Raw genomic sequence first — 19,998 nt, forward strand, 5'->3', positions numbered from 1 at the left:
GAACCAGACCCTTCGGTCCTTGCAGGAGTAAATTTTAAAAAAACTTGGTGGCATTGGTGAATAAAAACTTGTGAGATATCCGACCAGATTATCTGTTTTAGAGTTAAATATTGGCCAAGACAACAGGAAACTCTTACATATATAAACAATTTCATGGGTCTTTCATACCCATCTGAAAGGTTAGGTGATGCTTTTGTTTCATAAGATGGCGCCTCAAAGTGGAAGGGGCCAATATTTCTGAGAAATGGTTCAGGAGAAGCTTTTATTAGGCACACAAAGAAAAATCAGAGGGGTGGAAAGATATACTTCATAATGCTTCAAATGACTGAAGCATTTCTGGCAGTCAAACCGGTTAGTTTCAAAATGTGTCCTGCAGCTTTAAGCACACGTATCCTATTGTTGATAACCATAAACGTTTTTATCAGTTCAGTTACTAGCGGTGTACTTCAATGATCTGCTTTGGGTCCACTGCTGTTTGTCATTTTTATAAACGTCCTGGATGAGGATGTAGAAGAATGGGTTGGTAAATTTGCGGATGACACTAAGGTCGGTGGAATTGTGGATAGTGCCGAAGGATGTTGCAGGTTACAGAAGGACATAGATAAGCTGCAGAGCTGGACTGAGAAGTAGCAAATGGAGTTTAATGTGAAAAGTGTGAGGTGATTCACCTTGGAAGGAGCAACAGGAATAAAGAGCGCTGGGCTAATGGAAGATTCTTGGTAGTATAGATGAGCAGAGAGATTTCAGTGTCTACATACATCGACCCCTAAAAGTCCACCCAGGTTAATAGGTTGTTCATGCGACATACAATGTGTTAGCTTTTATTGCTCGAGGGATTGAGTTTCAAAGTCACAAGGTCATGTTGCAACTGTACAAAACTCTGGTACGTCCACATTTGGACTATTGCGTACAGTTCTGATCACCGCATTACAGTAAGGATGTGGAAGTTTTGGAAAGGGTTCAGAGGCAATTTACTAGGCTGCCGCCTGGTATGGAGGGAAGGTCTTATGAGGAAAGGCTGAGGGACTGGAGGCTGTTTTCATTAGAGAGAAGTTTGAGAGGTGACGTAATTGAGACATATAAGTAGAGGGTTAGATATGGGGACAATGAAAGCCTTTTTCCTCAGGTGGTGATAGCTAGCACGAGGGGACATAGCTTTAAATTGAGGGGTGATAGATATAGGACAGATGTCAGAGGTAGCTTCTTCACTCAAAAAGTAGTAGGGGCATGGAATGCCCTGCCTGCAACAGTCGTAGACACAACAACTTTAAGGACATTTAAATGGTCATTGGATAAACATATGGATGAAAATGGAATAGTGTAGGATGAGAGGCTTCAGACTGGTTCCACAGGTCAGTTTAACATTGTGGGCTGAAGGGCTTGTACTGCATCGTAATGTTCTATGTATCTTGCATTTTTGGAGCAATACATGTGTTCTAATAAACAGTGCTTCCAACAAATAAACTGTCATCCTATTATCATGTCATTTCTGTATAATTAATCCAACTGCTTACCTTCACATTAGATTTCTTATTGAAATTTATGACAACTCCCCAACCAAAGTCATCGTCATCATTTTTCACCTGAAAGACAAAAGATCTTCAGTTTACCTAAAATGCTGCATTTCAAGGTATATCGCAAACAGATCATGTTGTACATTATGAGCAACACACAAAAGAGACTGAAAAAGACAATTCCTGCCAATTTTTCTACTCCTCTGAATATGAATAAACCCACTGTTAGAATATGAGTAATAGCCCTATGAATCAGACATTCCAAGGTTCCTGGCATCGCCTGAGCCAGAAGGAAGTGGCATGTGATTAAAGTTCCTACTTTTAACCTTTGTTTATTACTTTCATGAAGTTCAGTGTGCAATGCCACATCCAATGAACCCTCTTGCTTGAAACCTTTGATGAACAGCTTTAAAAGCAATTTGTTTTGAGGTGCTAAAAATGGACTTGACAATCCAAGTGAACTAGATTCTCATCTTGGTAACTTGAAGTGAAAATCCAGTTACAAAGAATATTACACTTCTTTTTCATGACCAGGTTTGAGGAGCAGTTTGTTCCTGCTGAAAGGGCAAACAGTAAAGAAGCGTAAAACGTTTGCCAGCAAAAAGGTTCAACAAGACAATTCGGATGATAAAAGCGTATGTTTTTAAATATTGCTCCCTCAGCTTGTAATTTTAAATTCTCATGCTTTCACCTGCACGGTAGGAACGATATTGCATTTAAAATCAATTGGAGGTCCAATAACATTCAAGAAGCTTGACAGCACTCAAGAACGATGCAGTCTACCTAATGGATAGTGATACACCATCAATCTATACATTTCATCCACCAATGGCACAATATGTCTGCAGAGTGTACCACTGAACAAGATGCATTGCAGCAGTTCATATGGTTACACCTTCCAAACTCATGACCTCTACCAATAGAAAAGTTCTGGAACTCCCTATTTTTCAACATTTGGAAATACCTTTAACACACAAACTTCTGCGGTTCCGGAATGCAGACCTCCAACACTGTCACTAGGTAACAAATGCCCATGGCTACCAAATCCAATGAACAAATAAGCATATGAAAAAACAAGTCTGACATGGTATTTTTGATTTTATACAAAATTACATTTAATGTCAGCACACAACTAGACTGCACTGTACATACTCAAGTGCCAATTCATACCTATTAAATAAGGGAATAGGAAAAAAAATTGATTCACTCTCTCGGTGGAGCAGGTAACGGCTGTCTGATGGTGTTTATTTTAAGTCGTGGTATAGTCCAGTTATTTTTTTTTAAACGGTTAAAACTTAAAGTTTTATTTTAAGCGCCTAGCAGACCTGGAAGCTGGTGTCGTGCTAGCTTACCTGGGAAGGTTTTTTTCTCTATAAAAGCGCGCAGGCGAGGAACCCGAGGCACTACAGGGGTAGAGCCTCCCACCCGCCCTCCTCCTCTAACCTAATAATAAGACCCGTTGTGGTAAGCAGGTAAGTGCTGCATTTTGCTTGTTTGTTTCTTTAGATCCAGTTTTCTTTTTAAAGTTTACCTTTCAGAGGGATGGCAGCGAAGGCAGTGCAATGTTCCTCTTGGAAGATATTTGAGGTGAGGGAAGCCATTTGCATCCCTGCTGATTACACTTGCGGGAAGTGCACCCATCTCCAGCTCCTCCAAGACTATGTTAGGGAACTGGAGCTGGAGTTGGATGAACTACGGATCAGTCGGGAGGCAGAGGTGGTTATAGATCAGAGCTTTAGGGAAGTAGTTACTCCGAAAGTTATAGACAGATGGGTGACAGTGAGGGGGACTGGGAGGAAGCAGCCAGTGCAGGCACACCCTGCGGTCGTTCCCCTCAAGAACAAGTATACCGTTTTGGATACTTGTGGGGGGGACAACTTACCAGGGGTAAGCAATGAGGTTCAGGCCTCTGGCACGGAGCCTGTCCCTGTTGCTCAGAAGGGAAGGGCGGAGAAAGGTAGAGCGATTGTTATTGGGGACTCAATAGTGAGGGGCACAGATAGGCAGTTTTGCGGGGGCGACAGAGACTCACGTTTGGTATGTTGCCTCCCAGGTGCAAGGGTACGTGATGTCTCTGATCGTGTTTTCCGGGTCCTTTAGGGGAAGGGGGAGCAGCCCCAGGTCGTGGTCCACGTTGGCACCAACGACATAGGTAGGAAGAGGAGTGAGGATGTTAGACAGGCTTTCAGGGAGCTAGGTTGGAAGCTCAGAGCGAGAACGAACAGAGTTGTTGTCTCTGGTCTGTTACCCGTGCCATGTGATAAAGAGTCGAGGAATAGGGAGAGAGAACAGTTAAATGCGTGGCTACAGGGATGGTGCAGGAGGGAGGGATTCCGGTTTCTGGACAACTGGGGTTCTTTCTGGGGAAGGTGGGACCTCTATAAACAGGATGGTCTCTACCTGAACCTGAGGGGCACCAGCATCCTTGGGGGGAGGTTTGCAAGTGCTCTTTGGGAGGGTTTAAACTAATTCTGCAGGGGCATGGGAACCTGGACTGTAGCTTTAGGGTACAGGACCTTGAGTGTAAGGAGGTTAGGAACAAGGCATCGATCTCGAAGGAGGGTGCCGGTAAACAGGATGCTGGCTTGAAGTGTGTATACTTCAATGCCAGAAGTATAAGAAATAAGGTAGGTGAACTTGCAGCGTGGGTTGGTACCTGGGACTTCGATGTTGTGGCCATTACAGAGACGTGGGTAGAACAGGGACAGGATTGGCTATTGCAGGTTCCAGGGTTTAAATGTTTTAGTAGGGTCAGAGGTGGGGGTAAAAGAGGGGGATGTGTGGCATTGCTTGTCAAGGATGGTATTATAGTGGTGGAATGGACAATGGAGTAAGACTTGCCATCTGAGGTAGTTTGGGCTGAGGTTAGAAATAGGAAAGGTGAGGTCACCCTGCTAGGAGTTTTCTACAGGCCTCCTAATAGTCCAAGAGATGTCGAGGAAAGTATTGCAAGGATGATTCAGGAGAAGTGAAAGTAGGAGGGTGGTTGTTATGGTGGACTTTAACTTCCCAGATGTTGACTGGGAAAGCTATAGCTCGAGTTCGTTAGATGGGTCGGTGTTTGTCCAATGTGCGCAGGAGGGTTTCCTGACACAATATGTAGACAGGCCAACAAGAGGTGAGGCCATACTGGATTTGGTTCTAGGTAATGAACCAGGCCAGGTGTTAGACTTGGAGGTAGGTGAGCACTTCGGGGACAGTGACCACAATTCGGTGACTTTTACTCTAGTGATGGAGAGGGATAAGTGTGCACTGCAGGGCAGGAGTTATAGCTGGGGGCAGGGAAATTATGATGTGGTGAGGCATGACTTAGGATGTGTGGATTGGAAAAATAGGCTTCAAGGGAAGGAGACAAATGATACGTGGGGCTTGTTCAAGGAGCAGCTATTGGGTGTCCTTGATAAGTATGTACCAGTCAGGCAGGGAGGAAAGGGTCTTGTGAGGGAGCAGTGGTTTAATAAGGAATTGGAAACCCTTGTAAAAGGGAAGAGGGCGGCCTATGTAAAGATGAGGCGTGAAGGTTCAGTTGGGGCGATTGAGAATTATAAGGTAGCCAGGAAGGATCTAAAGAGAGAGCTAAGAGCAGCGAGAAGGGGACATGAAAAGTCCTTGGTTGGTAGGATAAGGGAAAACCCTAAGGCTTTCTATAGGTATGTCAGGAATAAACGGATGACTAGGGTAGGTATCGGTCCAGTCAAGGATAGTAGTGGGAAGTTGTGCGTGGAGGCAGAGGAGATTGGAGAGACACTAAATCAATACTTTTCGTCAGTATTCACTCAGGAACAGGACGTTGTTGCTGATGTGAATATTGAGACACAAGTGATTAGAATGGATGGCTTTGAGGTATGTAGGGAAGAGGTCCGGGGAATACTGGAAAGGGTGAAAATAGATAAGTCCCCTGGGCCTGATGGCATTTATCCTAGGATCCTCTGGGAAGCTAGGGAGGAGATAGCGGAGCCATTGGCCTTGATTTTTATGTCGTCGTTGTCTACAGGAATAGTGCCAAAAGACTGGAGGATAGCGAATGTGGTCCCCTTGTTCAAGAAGGGGAGTCGGGACAGCCCTAGTAACTATAGGCCAGTGAGTCTCACTTCTGTTGTGGGCAGTCTTAGAGAGAATTGTAAGGGATAAGATTTATGAACATCTGGATAGGAATAATGTGATCAAGGATAGTCAGCATGGTTTTGTGAAGGGCAGGTCATGCCTCACAAACCTTATTGAGTTCTTCGAGAAGGTGACCAAGGAAGTGGACGAGGGTAAAGCAGTAGATGTGGTGTATATGGATTTTAGCAAGGCGATCGATAAGGTTCCCCATGGTAGACTACTGCAAAAATTACGGAGGTATGGCATTGAGGGTGCATTAGAGGTTTGGATTAGGAATTGGCTGGCTGGAAGAAGACAGAGGGTAGTAGTTGATGGTAAAGGTTCATCTTGGAGTGCAGTTACTAGCGGTGTTCCACAAGGATCTGTTTTGGGACCATTGCTGTTTGTCATTTTTATAAATGACCTGGAGGAGGGGCTTGACGGCTGGGTGAGCAAGTTTACGGATGATACGAAAGTCGGTGGAGTGGTGGACAGCGAAGAAGGATGTGGCAGGTTACAGCGGGATATAAATAAGTTGCAGAACTGGGCAGAAAGGTGCCAAATGGAGTTCAATGTAGCTAAGTGTGAAGTCATTCACTTTGATACGAGTAATAAGAAGGTGGATTACTGGGCTAATGGTAGGCTACTTGGTAGTATCGATGAGCAGAGGGATCTTGGTGTCCATGTACACAGATCTTTGAAAGTTGCCACCCAGGTAAATAGTGCTGTGAAGAAGGCATATGGCATACTGGGCTTTATTGGTAGAGGAATTGAGTTCCGGAGTCCTGAGGTCATGTTGCAGTTGTATAAGACTCTGGTGCGGCCTTATCTGGAGTATTGTGTACAGTTCTGGTTGCCATACTATAGGAAGGATGTGGAGGCACTGGAACAGGTGCACAGGAGGTTTACCAGGATGTTGCCTGGCATGGTAGGAAGATCGTATGAGGAAAGGCTGAGACACTTGGGACTTTTCTCATTGGAGAAAAGAAGGTTTAGGGGAGATTTGATAGAGGTCTACAAGATGATTAGGGGTTTAGATAGGGTTGACAGTGAGAACCTTTTTCCACGTATGGAGTCAGCTGTTACTAGGGGACACAGCTTTAAATTAAGGGCAGGTTGGTATAGGACAGATGTTAGGGGTAGATTCTTTACTCAGCGGGTTGTGAGTTCACGGAATGCCCTGGCAGTATCAGTGGTGGACTCTCCCTCTTTATGGTCATTCAAGCGGGCATTGGATAAGCATATGGAGGTTATTGGGCTAGTGTTGGTTAGGTTGGCTTCGGTCGGCGCAAGATTGTGGGCCGAAGGGCCTGTACTGCGTTGTATTTTTCTACGTTCTATGTTCTATATGGGGTTGGGTAACAGCAGGATTGAATAAGAATTTTCAAAATTTATTTTTCCATAGGAAATAGGCATCACTGGCAAGGCTAACATTTGTTGCTCACCCCAAGTGCAACTGAACTGAGTGGTTTGCTTAGTCTTACTATTATTGAAACTAGCTTTAATTTAACTTATAACTATTTACGATGGTGAACCCATGTTCCAAATCAACCTGGATCCCGGAATTATTAGCCCAGTGACATGACCACTGTGAGCGTCCCCCTAAACAGTAAAAAGTAACAAAGATTAAAAGACTGCCTTGTTTTTAACCTCCATGAGCGGTGGGATGTAGCATGCATCATTGTTCCCTGCAGAAATTTAAAGCAATAGAAACAATGATAAATGTATTGCACACTCCAGTGGAACCAAATATAAGTATACCTTAACAAGTCTGCCTGGCTGTAGAAATGGCAAGCAGTATTTTGGTTTGTGTATATACTCCTCGATTTCTTTACCCAGTTTAGCCAGCTGCTGCCTTATTTTGTAATAAGTAACGACATTTTCTTCATTGGGAATTTCAATTTCATTGTATTGGCCTTCCAATATCTTGACTTCTGCAGATACAAAATACATTGAGTTGTACAACGTGATATATTATTTACAGATTTCTCTTTGTTAGTAGGAGATGAGCACTGCTCACAAAGTTAACATTAATTGTGCATCCTGAAATATCCTCAAGAAGGTGGTGGAGAATCACTGAAGGTGAGGTTGGTACATCCACAGTGCTGATCAGAATGGATTTCCGGGTTTTTGCCCCATTGTCAATGAAGGAATGAAGACAGAGTTGCAAGTGAGTATGCTTTCTGACTTTTGAGGGAAATGTACACGTTTGCTTGTACACCCATGCATCCACTGCCTTTTTCTAGATGGTAGAGGTTGTGTATTCAAAGATGCCAACATACAAAAGATGTTTTAATGAGTTGCATCAGCTATCTTGTTGATGGCACAAAAGTGTTTAAAAATATTGATGGGGGACTAACAAGATAGATAGCTTCACCCTTTTATGATTTTTAACATTTTGAGTACTGCTGGATAGCTTTCATCTATGCAAGTGCGGTGAATTACATTAATCTCCTGATTAGTGTGTTGTAGGTGACGTTGGTTGGTAAATTATGTGGTATGGAATTTCCAGTTTTTGACTTGCTCTTCTTGCCATGTAACTTGTATGGCTAATCTAGTTCAACTTTTGGTCAATAGTGCTCTACACTCATTGAAGTTTAGAAGAAAGAGGGATAAAATGTTTGAGACATGAAGGATCCTGAGGAGACTTGATAGAATGAATACCTGGGATGACATTTCTTTATGTATGGGGGCCAGGGTCAAAAGACACATGCTTTTAAGATGGAGGTGAAGATACGTCTTTCTCCAAGGGTCATTTGTCACTGGTGTTCGCAGAAAGCAGTAAAGACTGGGTCATTGAATTTGCTAAAGGCAGAGTTAGATAGTTTGTTGAAAGGCAGAGTTAGATAGCTTGTTGAAAGACAGGGGAATTGACAATTATGAGGAGCACAATTAGGAGGACAGAGATGAGATTACAATCAGATCAGTCAAGATTTTATTAAATGGCGAGCAAGCTCAAATGGTCAAATAGTCTGCCTGCTCCTGTGATCAAAATGTTTGGTGCAAGAGATGGAATTTGAAGATCAATTAAAGAATAATTAATTGGGGGCATACAAGAGGCCTTAGTATAGATCCCTAAACATGTGGGTTTAGGGCAGTTTACAGATGTCAAAGAGGACACGCCAAGGAAGAACTCACAAATAAGGTTAAGAATTTTATGCAAAAACAAAAATTGCTGGAGAAACTTGGCAGGACTGCCAACATCTGTGGAGAGAAAAAAACAATTAATGTTTTGCATCTCGTGGCCCTTCCTCAGAACTTAAGAATTTTAAATTTGAGATTTTGCTTAGCCTGGAGCTGTGTTAGTGAGCACACGAATGATGGGTCAGTGGGTTCTGGTGCAAGATGGATTACAAGCAGTTCATTCAATTCTCAAAAGACCACTGCACCATCATGAACTTTTCAGTTTCTCACAAACCCTCATGGTCAGTTCGTTTGACAAAGTAAATGCAAATACCTGCAGGGATGTGAGTAGGATTTCAAAAACTCATTTCACAAAAACAATCACATTGGCACAGAAATAACTATATTGCTGGATTTTTATGGCAAAATTTTCAAATTAGGAAACAATTAGTTAAGAAACAAATCAGCAAAGAAAACTACAAAGAGCTGTGTCAATTAAATTGATCATATCAGCATGCTAAACCAAGAATTTCTATCATAAGAGTCTGCAATAAATTGAAATGCCAGGACATGTACACTCAAAAGGCATTACCAGGAATTCTGGATGCCCAAGGTATTCATTAATAAGCAGTTGATTCTACTATCCTCAATTACTTGCCAGCTGCTCTAACTTTCAACGAGTGTACACACTCTTCGTTTGTGCAAAAATAATCAGAAGAATTGATATCCAGCCCCCGACCCCCCTCTCCCACGACCTTCAACTCTCAATGACATAGGGTGATGAACCTGGTTTTCGACTGGTGCCCAGGAATTTTCTTTCTCTCTCAAAAGACTTGACAGGTCACAGCGAACTACCTCAGTGCTATCACCCATTGTCAAGTACATCATCTTAAAATAACCTAACCCGAAGGAAATTCTTGCATATTGTCAAAAGAATTATTCAATTGCATTCCTAACTATGACTGGAGACTCCACAGATTTTTCTTAGATTGTGCGTTTTTGTTGACAAAAGCTCAATTCAACCAAAGTTTGTCGCCAACAACAAATCCAAGAGAAAGGGATAGATATCTCTTACACCTTCCAATCATAACTTTTGAGATCCATTAATAAACACTGAAAATATTGGAGAAACTCAGTAGACCTGGCTGCATCTATGGACAGAAAGCGGTTAATGTTTCAAGTCAGAACTGGTCTAAGATGAAGACAATTGGAGACTGTGCTGAGGGAATTCACTATAAACTCAAATCCTTTGAGATGAAAAATCCTGGGTGCGAGTTAAAGACTCGATAAAGGTTCCATCTATTTGCAGTTCTGAAGATTCATACTGAACTCGAAACACTTTCTCTGTTTCTCTCTCCACCGATGCTACTAGGCCTGCTGAGTTTCTCCAGCATTTTGGGTTTGTTTCAGATTTCCATTATCTGAAGCATCTTATTTTTCTATGAAAACCATTCTCAAGTTGTCATGCCACGTTCAGTCAACAATTGCTTAACAGTATGCACCTGGACAGAAATGTATTTGAACATAGAAAAATACAGCGCAGTACAGGCCCTTTGGCCCTCAATGTTGCGCCGATCCAAGCCCACCTAACCGACATTAGCCCACTATCCTCCATATGCCTATCTAATGCCCGTTTAAATGCCCATAAAGAGGGAGAGTCCACCACTGCTACTGGCACGGCATTCCATGAACTCACAACTCGCTGAGTAAAGAATCTACCCCTAACATCTGTCCTATACCAACCTCCCCTTAATTTAAAGCTGTGTCCCCTAGTAACAGCTGACTCCATACGTGGAAAAAGGTTCTCATGGTCAACCCTATCTAAACCCCTAATCATCTTGTACACCTCTATCAAATCTCCCCTAAACCTTCTTTTCTCCAATGAAAACAGCCCCAAGTGCCTCAGCCTTTCCTCATATGATCTTCCTACCATACCAGGCAACATCCTGGTAAACCTCCTGTGCACCTGTTCCAGTGCCTCCACATCCTTCCTATAGTATGGCAACCAAAACTGCACACAATACTCCAGATGCGGCCGCACCAGAGTCTTATACAACTGCAGCATGACCTCAGGACTCCGGGACTCAATTCCTCTACCAATAAAGCCAGTACGCCATATGCCTTCTTCACTGCACTATTTACCTGGGTGGCAACTTTCAGAGATCTGTGTACATGGACACCAAGATCCCTCTGCTCATCCACACTACCCAGTATCCGACCATTAGCCCAGTACCCCATCTTTTTGTTACTCATACCAAGGTGAATCACCTCACACTTACCCACATTGAACGCCATTTGCTATCTTTCTGCCCAGCTCTGCAGCTTATCTATATCCCGCTGTAACCTAATACATCCTTCCTCACTGTCAACAACACTCAGGCAGAGAAATTTCAATTATTTCAGGAACCTGAAGAACCTAGGTGTCATAGTTGCTCACAACACAAAGTCTATGAAATGTTTGTCAAAAACGATGCCTTGATTGCTACATGAATAGAATCTATTAGCTGAGTAACTATAACGCCATTCATGCCCACTTCCCTACTTGAAGGTAAAATATAAACTGGAACTTTACTTAGTGGGCGGCACAGTGGCACAGTGGTTAGCGCTGCTGCCTCACAGCACCAGAGACCTGGGTTCAATTCCCGCCTCAGGCGACTGACTGTGTGGAGTTTGCACATTCTCCCAGTGTCTGCGTGGGTTTCCTCCGGGTACTCCCACAGTCCAAAACTGTGCAGGTTAGGTCATGCTCAATTGCCCATAGTGTTAGGGGCAGGAGTAAATGCAGGGGAATGGGTCTGGGAGGGTTGCACTTTGGCGGGTTGGTGTGGACTTGTTGGGCTGAAGGTCCTGTTTCCACTCTGTAAGTAATCTAATCTCGTCTCTGTTATTCATTACATTCCAAGGTCACAAACCATGTTCACACTAAAGCATGCGCTGATAATTAACATAGATGATCCTTTGCTGTTTTCTCAAATAGCCCAGCAAGCTACTCAGTTATAACCAAACCACCAGAAAGAAAAATTAAATACACTAGACCACAACAGTTCAAGAAACTCACCCCCAACTTCTTAGGACAACCAAAGAGGGACAATAAGTGTCAACCCTTCCAGCAATGCTCACATCCAAAGAATTACAAAAAACGCTATGTAGCATTGCCTTAAAACTTAACTTTACTTCAAAGCAGCTTGCAAAAGTAAAGGTTCTATTTAGTTGCAACTTGAAAACCAGAAAATAAAAGTTTTTTTTATTTTTCATGATGTAATTTAATAGTCATGACGTAATTTAATAGTCATGACGTAATTTAATAGTCATGACTGATTTGCATTATATTTATTCTTGTATAAGAATCAATTATAACAAGAAAATCCTAATGAAATGCTTTTTGTTTGCTTTTCATTATTCTACAGTTTTGCAAAACAATTGCATCATGCTCCCCAAGTAGCACTTGGCTATGAACTTTGGTCTAAGGCTTCCATTTCTGATATTAGCGTGGCTTACTTTTGCTCACTGCCTTGATCCACAGACAGAATGCCAATACATGTAAAATATCATTCACAAATTTGTTTTTACCAATTTTCCCTCAACATTATCACAATTACTGTACTAATGAGATGCAGTACACTATGTATTTTGCCTGATTATTTATAGATGCTTACTAAGATATTTAGGCAATATGAATAAACCTACCTGAAGTGGTTCAAACTGAGACCAAAATGCATTAATGTAATATATATCAATCACCACTTATCAAGTCCCATTCTCCTATTAGCCCTGTTTTCAGTGAATTAAATTTTATAAATTTATATCCCCGCATTCAAGTTTGTCCATGACCTTTTCCCTTCTTGATTCTGTAATATTCTTCAGCTTCACAACTCTGAGATAAATGGACACATCTAATTATGGCTTCAGAGGATTCTGATTTTAATTGTTATACATTAATGACTCTGACCTCATTTGCCTCGACATTGAATCTCTGGGATTCCCTCTCTAAAGCCTCTCCACCTCAATTTCCTCATTTAAGATATTCATTAAAATCTCTGACCACGCTGTTGTTCATCTTTATATGGCACGTCATATTTTGTTTCATAATTTCCTGTGAAACAATTTGGGATATTTTATTACTTGAAAAGCGCCATGTTAAAAAAAACTGCCTTTTTTTCCAGATTATTGAGATAACATCATGCCAAATCTCAAATGAAAATTTTTTATTTCAGTAGAAATGACAGACACATAGTTGTCACTATTCGAGATTGAGTTAGATAGTGAAAGTAAAAGAATTGGAGACATGTGAACAGTATGCTTACAACTATTAAGTACTTCCTGCTTGATGTAAAGAAAACACTAGCACTGACTAGCTGGACTAAAAGGCCTATTTCCATTTTTAATGCTAATTTAATTGTTTTTACAAAAAACAAATCTGTTATTCTGCAGGAATAGCAAGTCTAAGCACAACATGTCGGGGTCAGCTAGCAATGCAGAGTAATGCCAACAGCAGTGTTTCAATTGCCATACGGGCCGAGACAACCACGAGGGCGTGATGACCCTCAGGTTACACAATCACCAGTTGCCTCTCTGAGCTGCCCTATGGTCGATTAGGACTCTGGCAAATTTACCAGTTTAGATGACAAATAATAGTATAGATTTACACAATAGTTAAAGCACAGAAGGAAACTATTCATGCGATAATCATGTCAGTTCCACTCTTCATCCCTTTCCCTGTAAGCCAGCACATTGTTTTTCCTCTTCAGGTGTTCATACAATTCCTTATTTAAAGTCAATGTTGAAACTGCCTCCACTCACCCTTGCATACTGTGCATTCCAGGTTTTCCAACACTTGTATTACAGGTCATGTCTCCCTTCATTATTTTGCCAATCACCTCAAATCTTGGGTTTCTTGGGTTTTTGACTACCTTGCTTATGGAAACATTTGTTCTGTACCTACTCTGCTAGACCCTCATGATTTTGAGCACCTCTATCAAACCATCTCTCAAATTTCTCTTCTTGATGGAGAGCTATCCCAGTTTCTCTATCCATCTCTAAAACTTTCACACAGTCCCTCAAGTGCAGTGTGCTGAATCGCAGTTGAAGGGAAATGAGCATTTTCATCATTACTCTTTTTTAGATATAACAGCACTGGCTAAATGGAAAGTTGAGCACAATTGCAGAAATGTCACTGATTGGGTAAATATCAAGGGAAGTAACAATCACTACATTTCTATTATCTATAGCAACTTTGGTTTAATTCCTTCCTAAATATATACACATAGTAACACTAAAGGAATTGAAGTGGTGCAATCCCCAGCCAGTTATAATGGGTGCAAATACTGCAGTGCAGAGGACAGTGAATTTTACATACATGATCCAGAATACCGAACAGCACACAGATCCCTACATACCAGAGCTCAGTACAGGGAACAAATATTAACTGGTTGTGCATGAAAAGGTGATCAGTCAGAAAGTGTGGATCTTTTAGATACAACAAATGATTAGGTTCAGCCCTCAAAATAGCAACTGTAAATACCAATAAACATTACAGCACATGAGACAGTTTCACACAGCTGGAATTATTGGTTTCAGCTGTATGTATCTTATTAATTGGCAAAATCTATGTGACAGAACTTGAGCAACATTGATGATACATTCATTAGATATTACTTACATTGATTTCACTATGTAGCCGACCTGAAGTTGATAAATATTCATCAAATTATGTGAACAAAATAACCACATTCTCATCCACAGTATCATTTAAATCATAAACTTTACATGAAATTATTAAACAATGAAACCTGGGAAAAATAATGACACTTACTTTCTACCACTCCTGGGATTGCTTTGTAATTCTGAAACTGGTAGAAGGATTTTTCCAACATGTATTCAGGATTTATTTCTTCAACACGAAGGAGGTTTAAAACCATGTTATAGGTCAGATGAAATGCACTATTAAGAGGATCGGCTGAGCCCTAGAAAAAGAAAGCCCAAATGAGTAAAAGTAAAAAATATTGTTGCTAGATAAAACTCTCAATGCATAATAAAACAACATGGATATTTCAACCTTTCCCTGAAAACACTGATTTTTTTAAGCTAGTTTTCTCTTTTCTAATTTCTTCATTAATTTTTGTCATCACACTTTGCTTTTTAAAAAAATATTCTGTACATGTTTCAAACCTGCCTTCATGCAACTGTATACCTTTTAATTCATAAAAGTTAAAATAAAATACTGTAGATGCTGGAAATCTGAAACAAACCAGAAAATGCTGGAGAAACTCAAGGTACATTTGACAACATCTGTGGAGACAGAAAGTTAACGTAGAGTCTGGTGCGACTCTTCAGACTAGACAGACACTGGAAAATCATGGCTTTTGTGCAAAGGGGGGACAAGGAGGAGTGAAAGGTACAGAAGTGATAGTACCCAGATCAAAATACAAAGTGTGTGCTAATGGTGGTAATAAAGGGTTTAATAAATGTAAAACAGGTGTAGGTGATTTTGATTTAATTTGATTTGAATTATTGTTGTTACATGTACCGAGATAAAGTGAAAAATGCTGTTTTGCATGTTCTAGAGACAGATCGTAGCATAGAAATTGCAGAATACAGTGTCACAACTACAGAGAAGCTGCAGAGAGAGATTAACATCAACATTTGAGAGGTCCATTCAAAAGTCTGATGACAGTGGAGAAGCAGCTGTTCTTCAATCTGTTCAAGCGTGTATTCAAATGTTTGCATTTTCTGTCTGACCGAAGACTTTGGAACAGAGTTTTACTGGTGTGGGAAGAGTCTTTGATAATGTTGGTTGCTTTTGCAAGGCAGTGGAAAGTATGGATGGAATCAACAAATGAAAGGCTGGGTGGCATGATCTACTGGGCTGTGTTCACAACGCAGTAGTTTTTGCAGTCTTGGAAAAAGCAGTAGTCATACAATGCTGTGATACATCCAGACAGGATGCTTTCTATGGTGCATCTATAGATGTTGGTAAGAGTCTTTGTGCTCATGCCGAATTTCCTTAGCCTCTTGAGGAAATTGAGGAGTTGTTGTGCTTTCTTGACTCTTGCATTGATATGGGTGGATCAGGATAGATTTCTGGTGATCATCACTCCAAGGACTTGACGTTCTGGACCACTTCCACCTCAGCACCATTGATGCAGACAGGAACGTGCCCTCCACTCCGCTTCCTGAAGTAAATGACTAGCTCCTTCATTTTTCTGACATTGATGCAGAGACTGTTGTCTTTACACTATGACGCTCAACACTCAATTTCTTTCCTGTATTGATAGATTATTTCCTCCAATGTGGACCCATTCAATGCTCAAAAGGACAATTTCTAGATATATGGTATGTTGGATTAAGGGTTTATCATTGAGAAACATGACTTTATTTGATGCTGCATGACCTCCGTGCAGGACAGCCCACCCATTTTGGGAACAACTCCCTTCAACTTCACAACAACAAATTTGCAAAGTCATACTGACTAGCTATCAATGCTCGAAGGTCCGAAAGTCTGACCTCAAAATGTTATGGCTCATTACTTCCCTTGCCTCTTTTAATTTGCTTCTTAAAACCTATCCCTTTCCCCAAAATTTTAGTACCCTTGTCAAGTTGTACTTTGTAACACCTCAACAAGTTGATTCAAATGTTTGAAGTTTATTCTCCAAATTTTTGTGTCTTACTTCCAAGGATATCCTTTTCTCTTAGTCATAGCTGCAAGTTGCCTCTCCTGCCTCCATCCCCCAAACCCTTCTCCACATAACGTTTCAAAGTTACCATTTACTATCCCGTTGGACTTCCACTAATTTGCTACATCTTAATAACTTTGAGACAGATAGGAAACAAAGTGAAAACGAATCCTGCCAGTCTAACCAATCGTCATAAGACAAGCTGCTGATTGAAGGTTATCAATGTAATCAACCTACTGTGAATGGCCTCCAGTGCATTTACATTCTTTCTTAAATAAGGAGACCAAGATCACACTGTATTTGAGATGTAGTCACAATGATTCCTGTATAAGTGAAGCATAACTTTATGTTTGCTTTCAATTCCCCTTGTAAGGGGCGATGTTCATCAACATTTCTTGATTTTCTGCTGCACACCTGCATTCCTCTACAGTTCAGAATTCTGCAGTGAATGGGAGCTTAGTTTATCCTATTTTGCTCTTAACTAACTCGTCAATTAAGAATGATATTGTTATTACTTTCACACACATTTAAATTAAAACAAACCAAGTCAAGGGAAGGTGGAGGGTTGTTTTTCAGACAGGAGTCCTGTGACTAGCAGTGTTCCACTGGTACTGGTGCTGCATCCACTTTTGTTATTTATAGAAATAATTTAGATGAGAATACAGGAGACGTGGTAAGTAAGTTTGCAGATGACAACAAGATTGGTGGTGCAGTGGACAGTAAAGAAGGTTATCTAAGATTACAGAGATCTTGATCAATTAGGTCAATGAGCCGAAGAATGGCAGCTGGAATCTAATTTGGGTATTTTGGTAAAAGAAACAAGGGCAGGGCTTATACAATTAAAAGTAAGACCTCGGGTAGTGTTGTAGAACAGAGAGACCTAGGAGTTCACGTACATAATTCTTTGAAGTTTGCATCACACATGGACCGGGTTAAGAAGGCATTTAGCACACTTGCTTTCATTGCTGAGTCCTTCAAGTATCGGAGTTGGGACGTTATGTTAAGGTTGTATAGGACACTGGTGAGGTCTCCAGTACTGGTCATCCTGTTGTAGGAAGGTTATTATTAACCTGGAGGGGGATCAGAAGATATTTACCAGCATATTTCTGGGAATAGAGGGTTTGAACTATGGGGACAGGCTGGATAGGCTGGGATTTTTTTCACTGGAGCATAGGAGGTTGAGGGGTGACCTTATAGAGGTTTATTAAATCACGAGGCATATAGACGAGGTGAATGGCTGGTATCTTTTCCCTAGGATGGGGAATTTCAAAATTATGGGCATATTTTTCAGGAGAGAGGAGAAAGATTAAAAAAAAAGACAGGGAGGGGGGCAATCTTTTTACACAGAGAATGGTTCAGATATGGAATGGAATGTCCAGACAAAGTGGTGGATGAGGTTACAGTTACAATGTTTAAAAGACATGTACATAAGTTCATGAATATGGACCGAGCGCAGGCAAATTAACTAGTTTAATTTGGGACTATGGTCGACCTGGATCATTGGGACCAAAGGGTCTGTTTCCATGCTGTATGAGTCTATGAAATAAGTTACACTGAATTTACTACCTTCAGAAGTTGTTTTCCAACTTTTGGACTCATCTTTTCATCTACCATAAGAATGACAATTCCTCTTTCATCCATGCCACGCCTACCAGCTCGACCTGACATTTGAATGTATTCCCCTGAAGAGATCTATTAGAAACAAATACTGCATTAGCGTGTTTTTAACTTTGAAAGTATACTACTGCTGCAATGATTGAGCAACATTAATTGACCAAATAGAGATGGATTCATAAATATTCAAAAGCTGAATAAAATGAAAATTATAAAACCACAAGGCTATTGGAACTATTTATGAGCTGGAGTACTTAGTTATGCATGCAATATATACAACCTGAACTTGGAAATATTGAAGAATGAATTGCTTTGCTCTTCAAACAAACAAATGCAACTGCCATTGACACAGATAAAGCTACACTAATCCTATACAGTAACTGAAATTGTGTCTTTTTGGGGGGGGGGGGGGGGCAAGAAAAAAATTGAAGAGATTAATGCAATATATACACATAAATGGTTAGAGATCCTAATTACAAACAGACAGAATCATGGAAGTGATTCTTGATTAAAAAAGAAATTCAAAATTTTGGGGAATTAAAAACAAACTTGGACTTATTCAAATGTACCAGGTGTTCAACATCCTGAGCCAGCCTATTTTTTTTGGATTCAGTTCCTCTCTCTCCATTGGTGTTCAGGCCAATCCACATTTCTGGTTTCCACTAAAATAAGCAAATCCAGTCTGGGCCACTGCAACCTTAGCACATATCAATCATCTAAACAGCAAAGGAAGCTTAAAATCAACAGGACACCTGCTCTTGCACTCATAACAGTTCACAGCAGACAGATCCATCTTTAATGATAAAAACCTGTGGCTGTCACAAGAATAAATGCATAGATTGAGAAAACAAGAAAAATGGTGTAAAAAAGCATTGATGCAAGTTACAGAAAATTCCAAGTATTAAAACGGTTTGACTTCACAAATATACCATAAACAGTGGCCTGGATTAGAATCAGATGTGAATTATGGAACATAACTCTCCACAATACTGGTAAAAATCTCAGAATAGTGTGCAATAATTTTAGACACTACTAACTATTGGAATAAAAGTATAATCCAGAAAAAAGAATGTTTCTTCAACAGCAACAACAAAAAAAAACAGATCTTAAATTTCAGCCTTAGCTGAAGCTTTTGATGAAAAACAAAAAAGAAATTGGTATTTCATTAAGATTAGAAAACAAAACACAAATATAAACAGGATGAAAGATAAATCGACATAAGATCGACAGATAAAAATAATTAGAAGTTGCATAAACAAGGAGGATAAATGTACATGGAGGGAGCAAGGGAGATAGAGGCCCGCAAAATCACAGAAGTCTAGAGACAAAAATGTGACAAAATCTACTCTATGTTTCCCTTCACTAATGCCACTAAAGTTGGATACCCTTATCAAAATTTGTGCACTTGATAACATACCATACATCAAAATTAACCACTGCAAACGACTTCCAAGATAAGAGACTGCACAAAGCTGGCTTTCAAATTCACTCAGTACAGTTTAAATACTTCATCAAAATGGTGAAAATAAACAGATTTTTGTAACTTAAATAGCATGGCAAGTGCTGTGAGCAATGTAAAAACAACTGAGGAAAGGTAACTTCTCCATACCCAACGGAAATCTTTCCCATCAAATTTGCGGGCACTGGTGAACAAAACTGTCCTTGCTGGCATGTTGATACCCATAGCAAAGGTCTCTGTTGCAAATAGTGCCTAGAAAATAAATTATTGTAAAACTGAATCAAATGCAGACATTTGTACACAAGCATCTATACTTTAACTCTAAAGTAGGGTGCTGGGTCCACCGTTGTTTATCATTTTTATAAAGGATTTCGATGAGAATATAGGAAGCATGGTTAGTAAGTTTACAGATGTCACCAAAATTGGTGGCAGTGGTGAACAGTGAGGAAGGTTATCTAAAATTACAAAGGGATCTCAATCAATTTGGTCAAGGAGTGGCAAAAGAAGTTTAATTTGGATAAATGCAAGGTAG

The 19,998-nt window shown here is 40.5% G+C and overlaps 1 protein-coding gene across 1 annotated transcript in view; it reads right to left on the reverse strand.

Annotated features, from left to right (window-relative positions):
• Positions 1–19,998, reverse strand: part of mtrex (Mtr4 exosome RNA helicase) — a 129,893-nt gene that overhangs the window by 50,387 nt on the left and 59,508 nt on the right. Inside the window, exons 14-18 of the mRNA XM_072571568.1 lie at positions 19,617–19,718; positions 17,960–18,085; positions 14,533–14,683; positions 7,359–7,531; positions 1,515–1,583 (exon numbers count right to left, since the gene is read on the reverse strand). Coding sequence (XP_072427669.1) covers positions 1,515–1,583; positions 7,359–7,531; positions 14,533–14,683; positions 17,960–18,085; positions 19,617–19,718 — 621 coding nt within the window. The remainder of the gene's footprint in view (positions 1–1,514; positions 1,584–7,358; positions 7,532–14,532; positions 14,684–17,959; positions 18,086–19,616; positions 19,719–19,998) is intronic.

Source organism: Chiloscyllium punctatum, chromosome 1, assembly GCF_047496795.1.
Source record: "Chiloscyllium punctatum isolate Juve2018m chromosome 1, sChiPun1.3, whole genome shotgun sequence".
In the NCBI taxonomy this organism is placed as follows: Eukaryota; Metazoa; Chordata; class Chondrichthyes; order Orectolobiformes; family Hemiscylliidae; genus Chiloscyllium; species Chiloscyllium punctatum.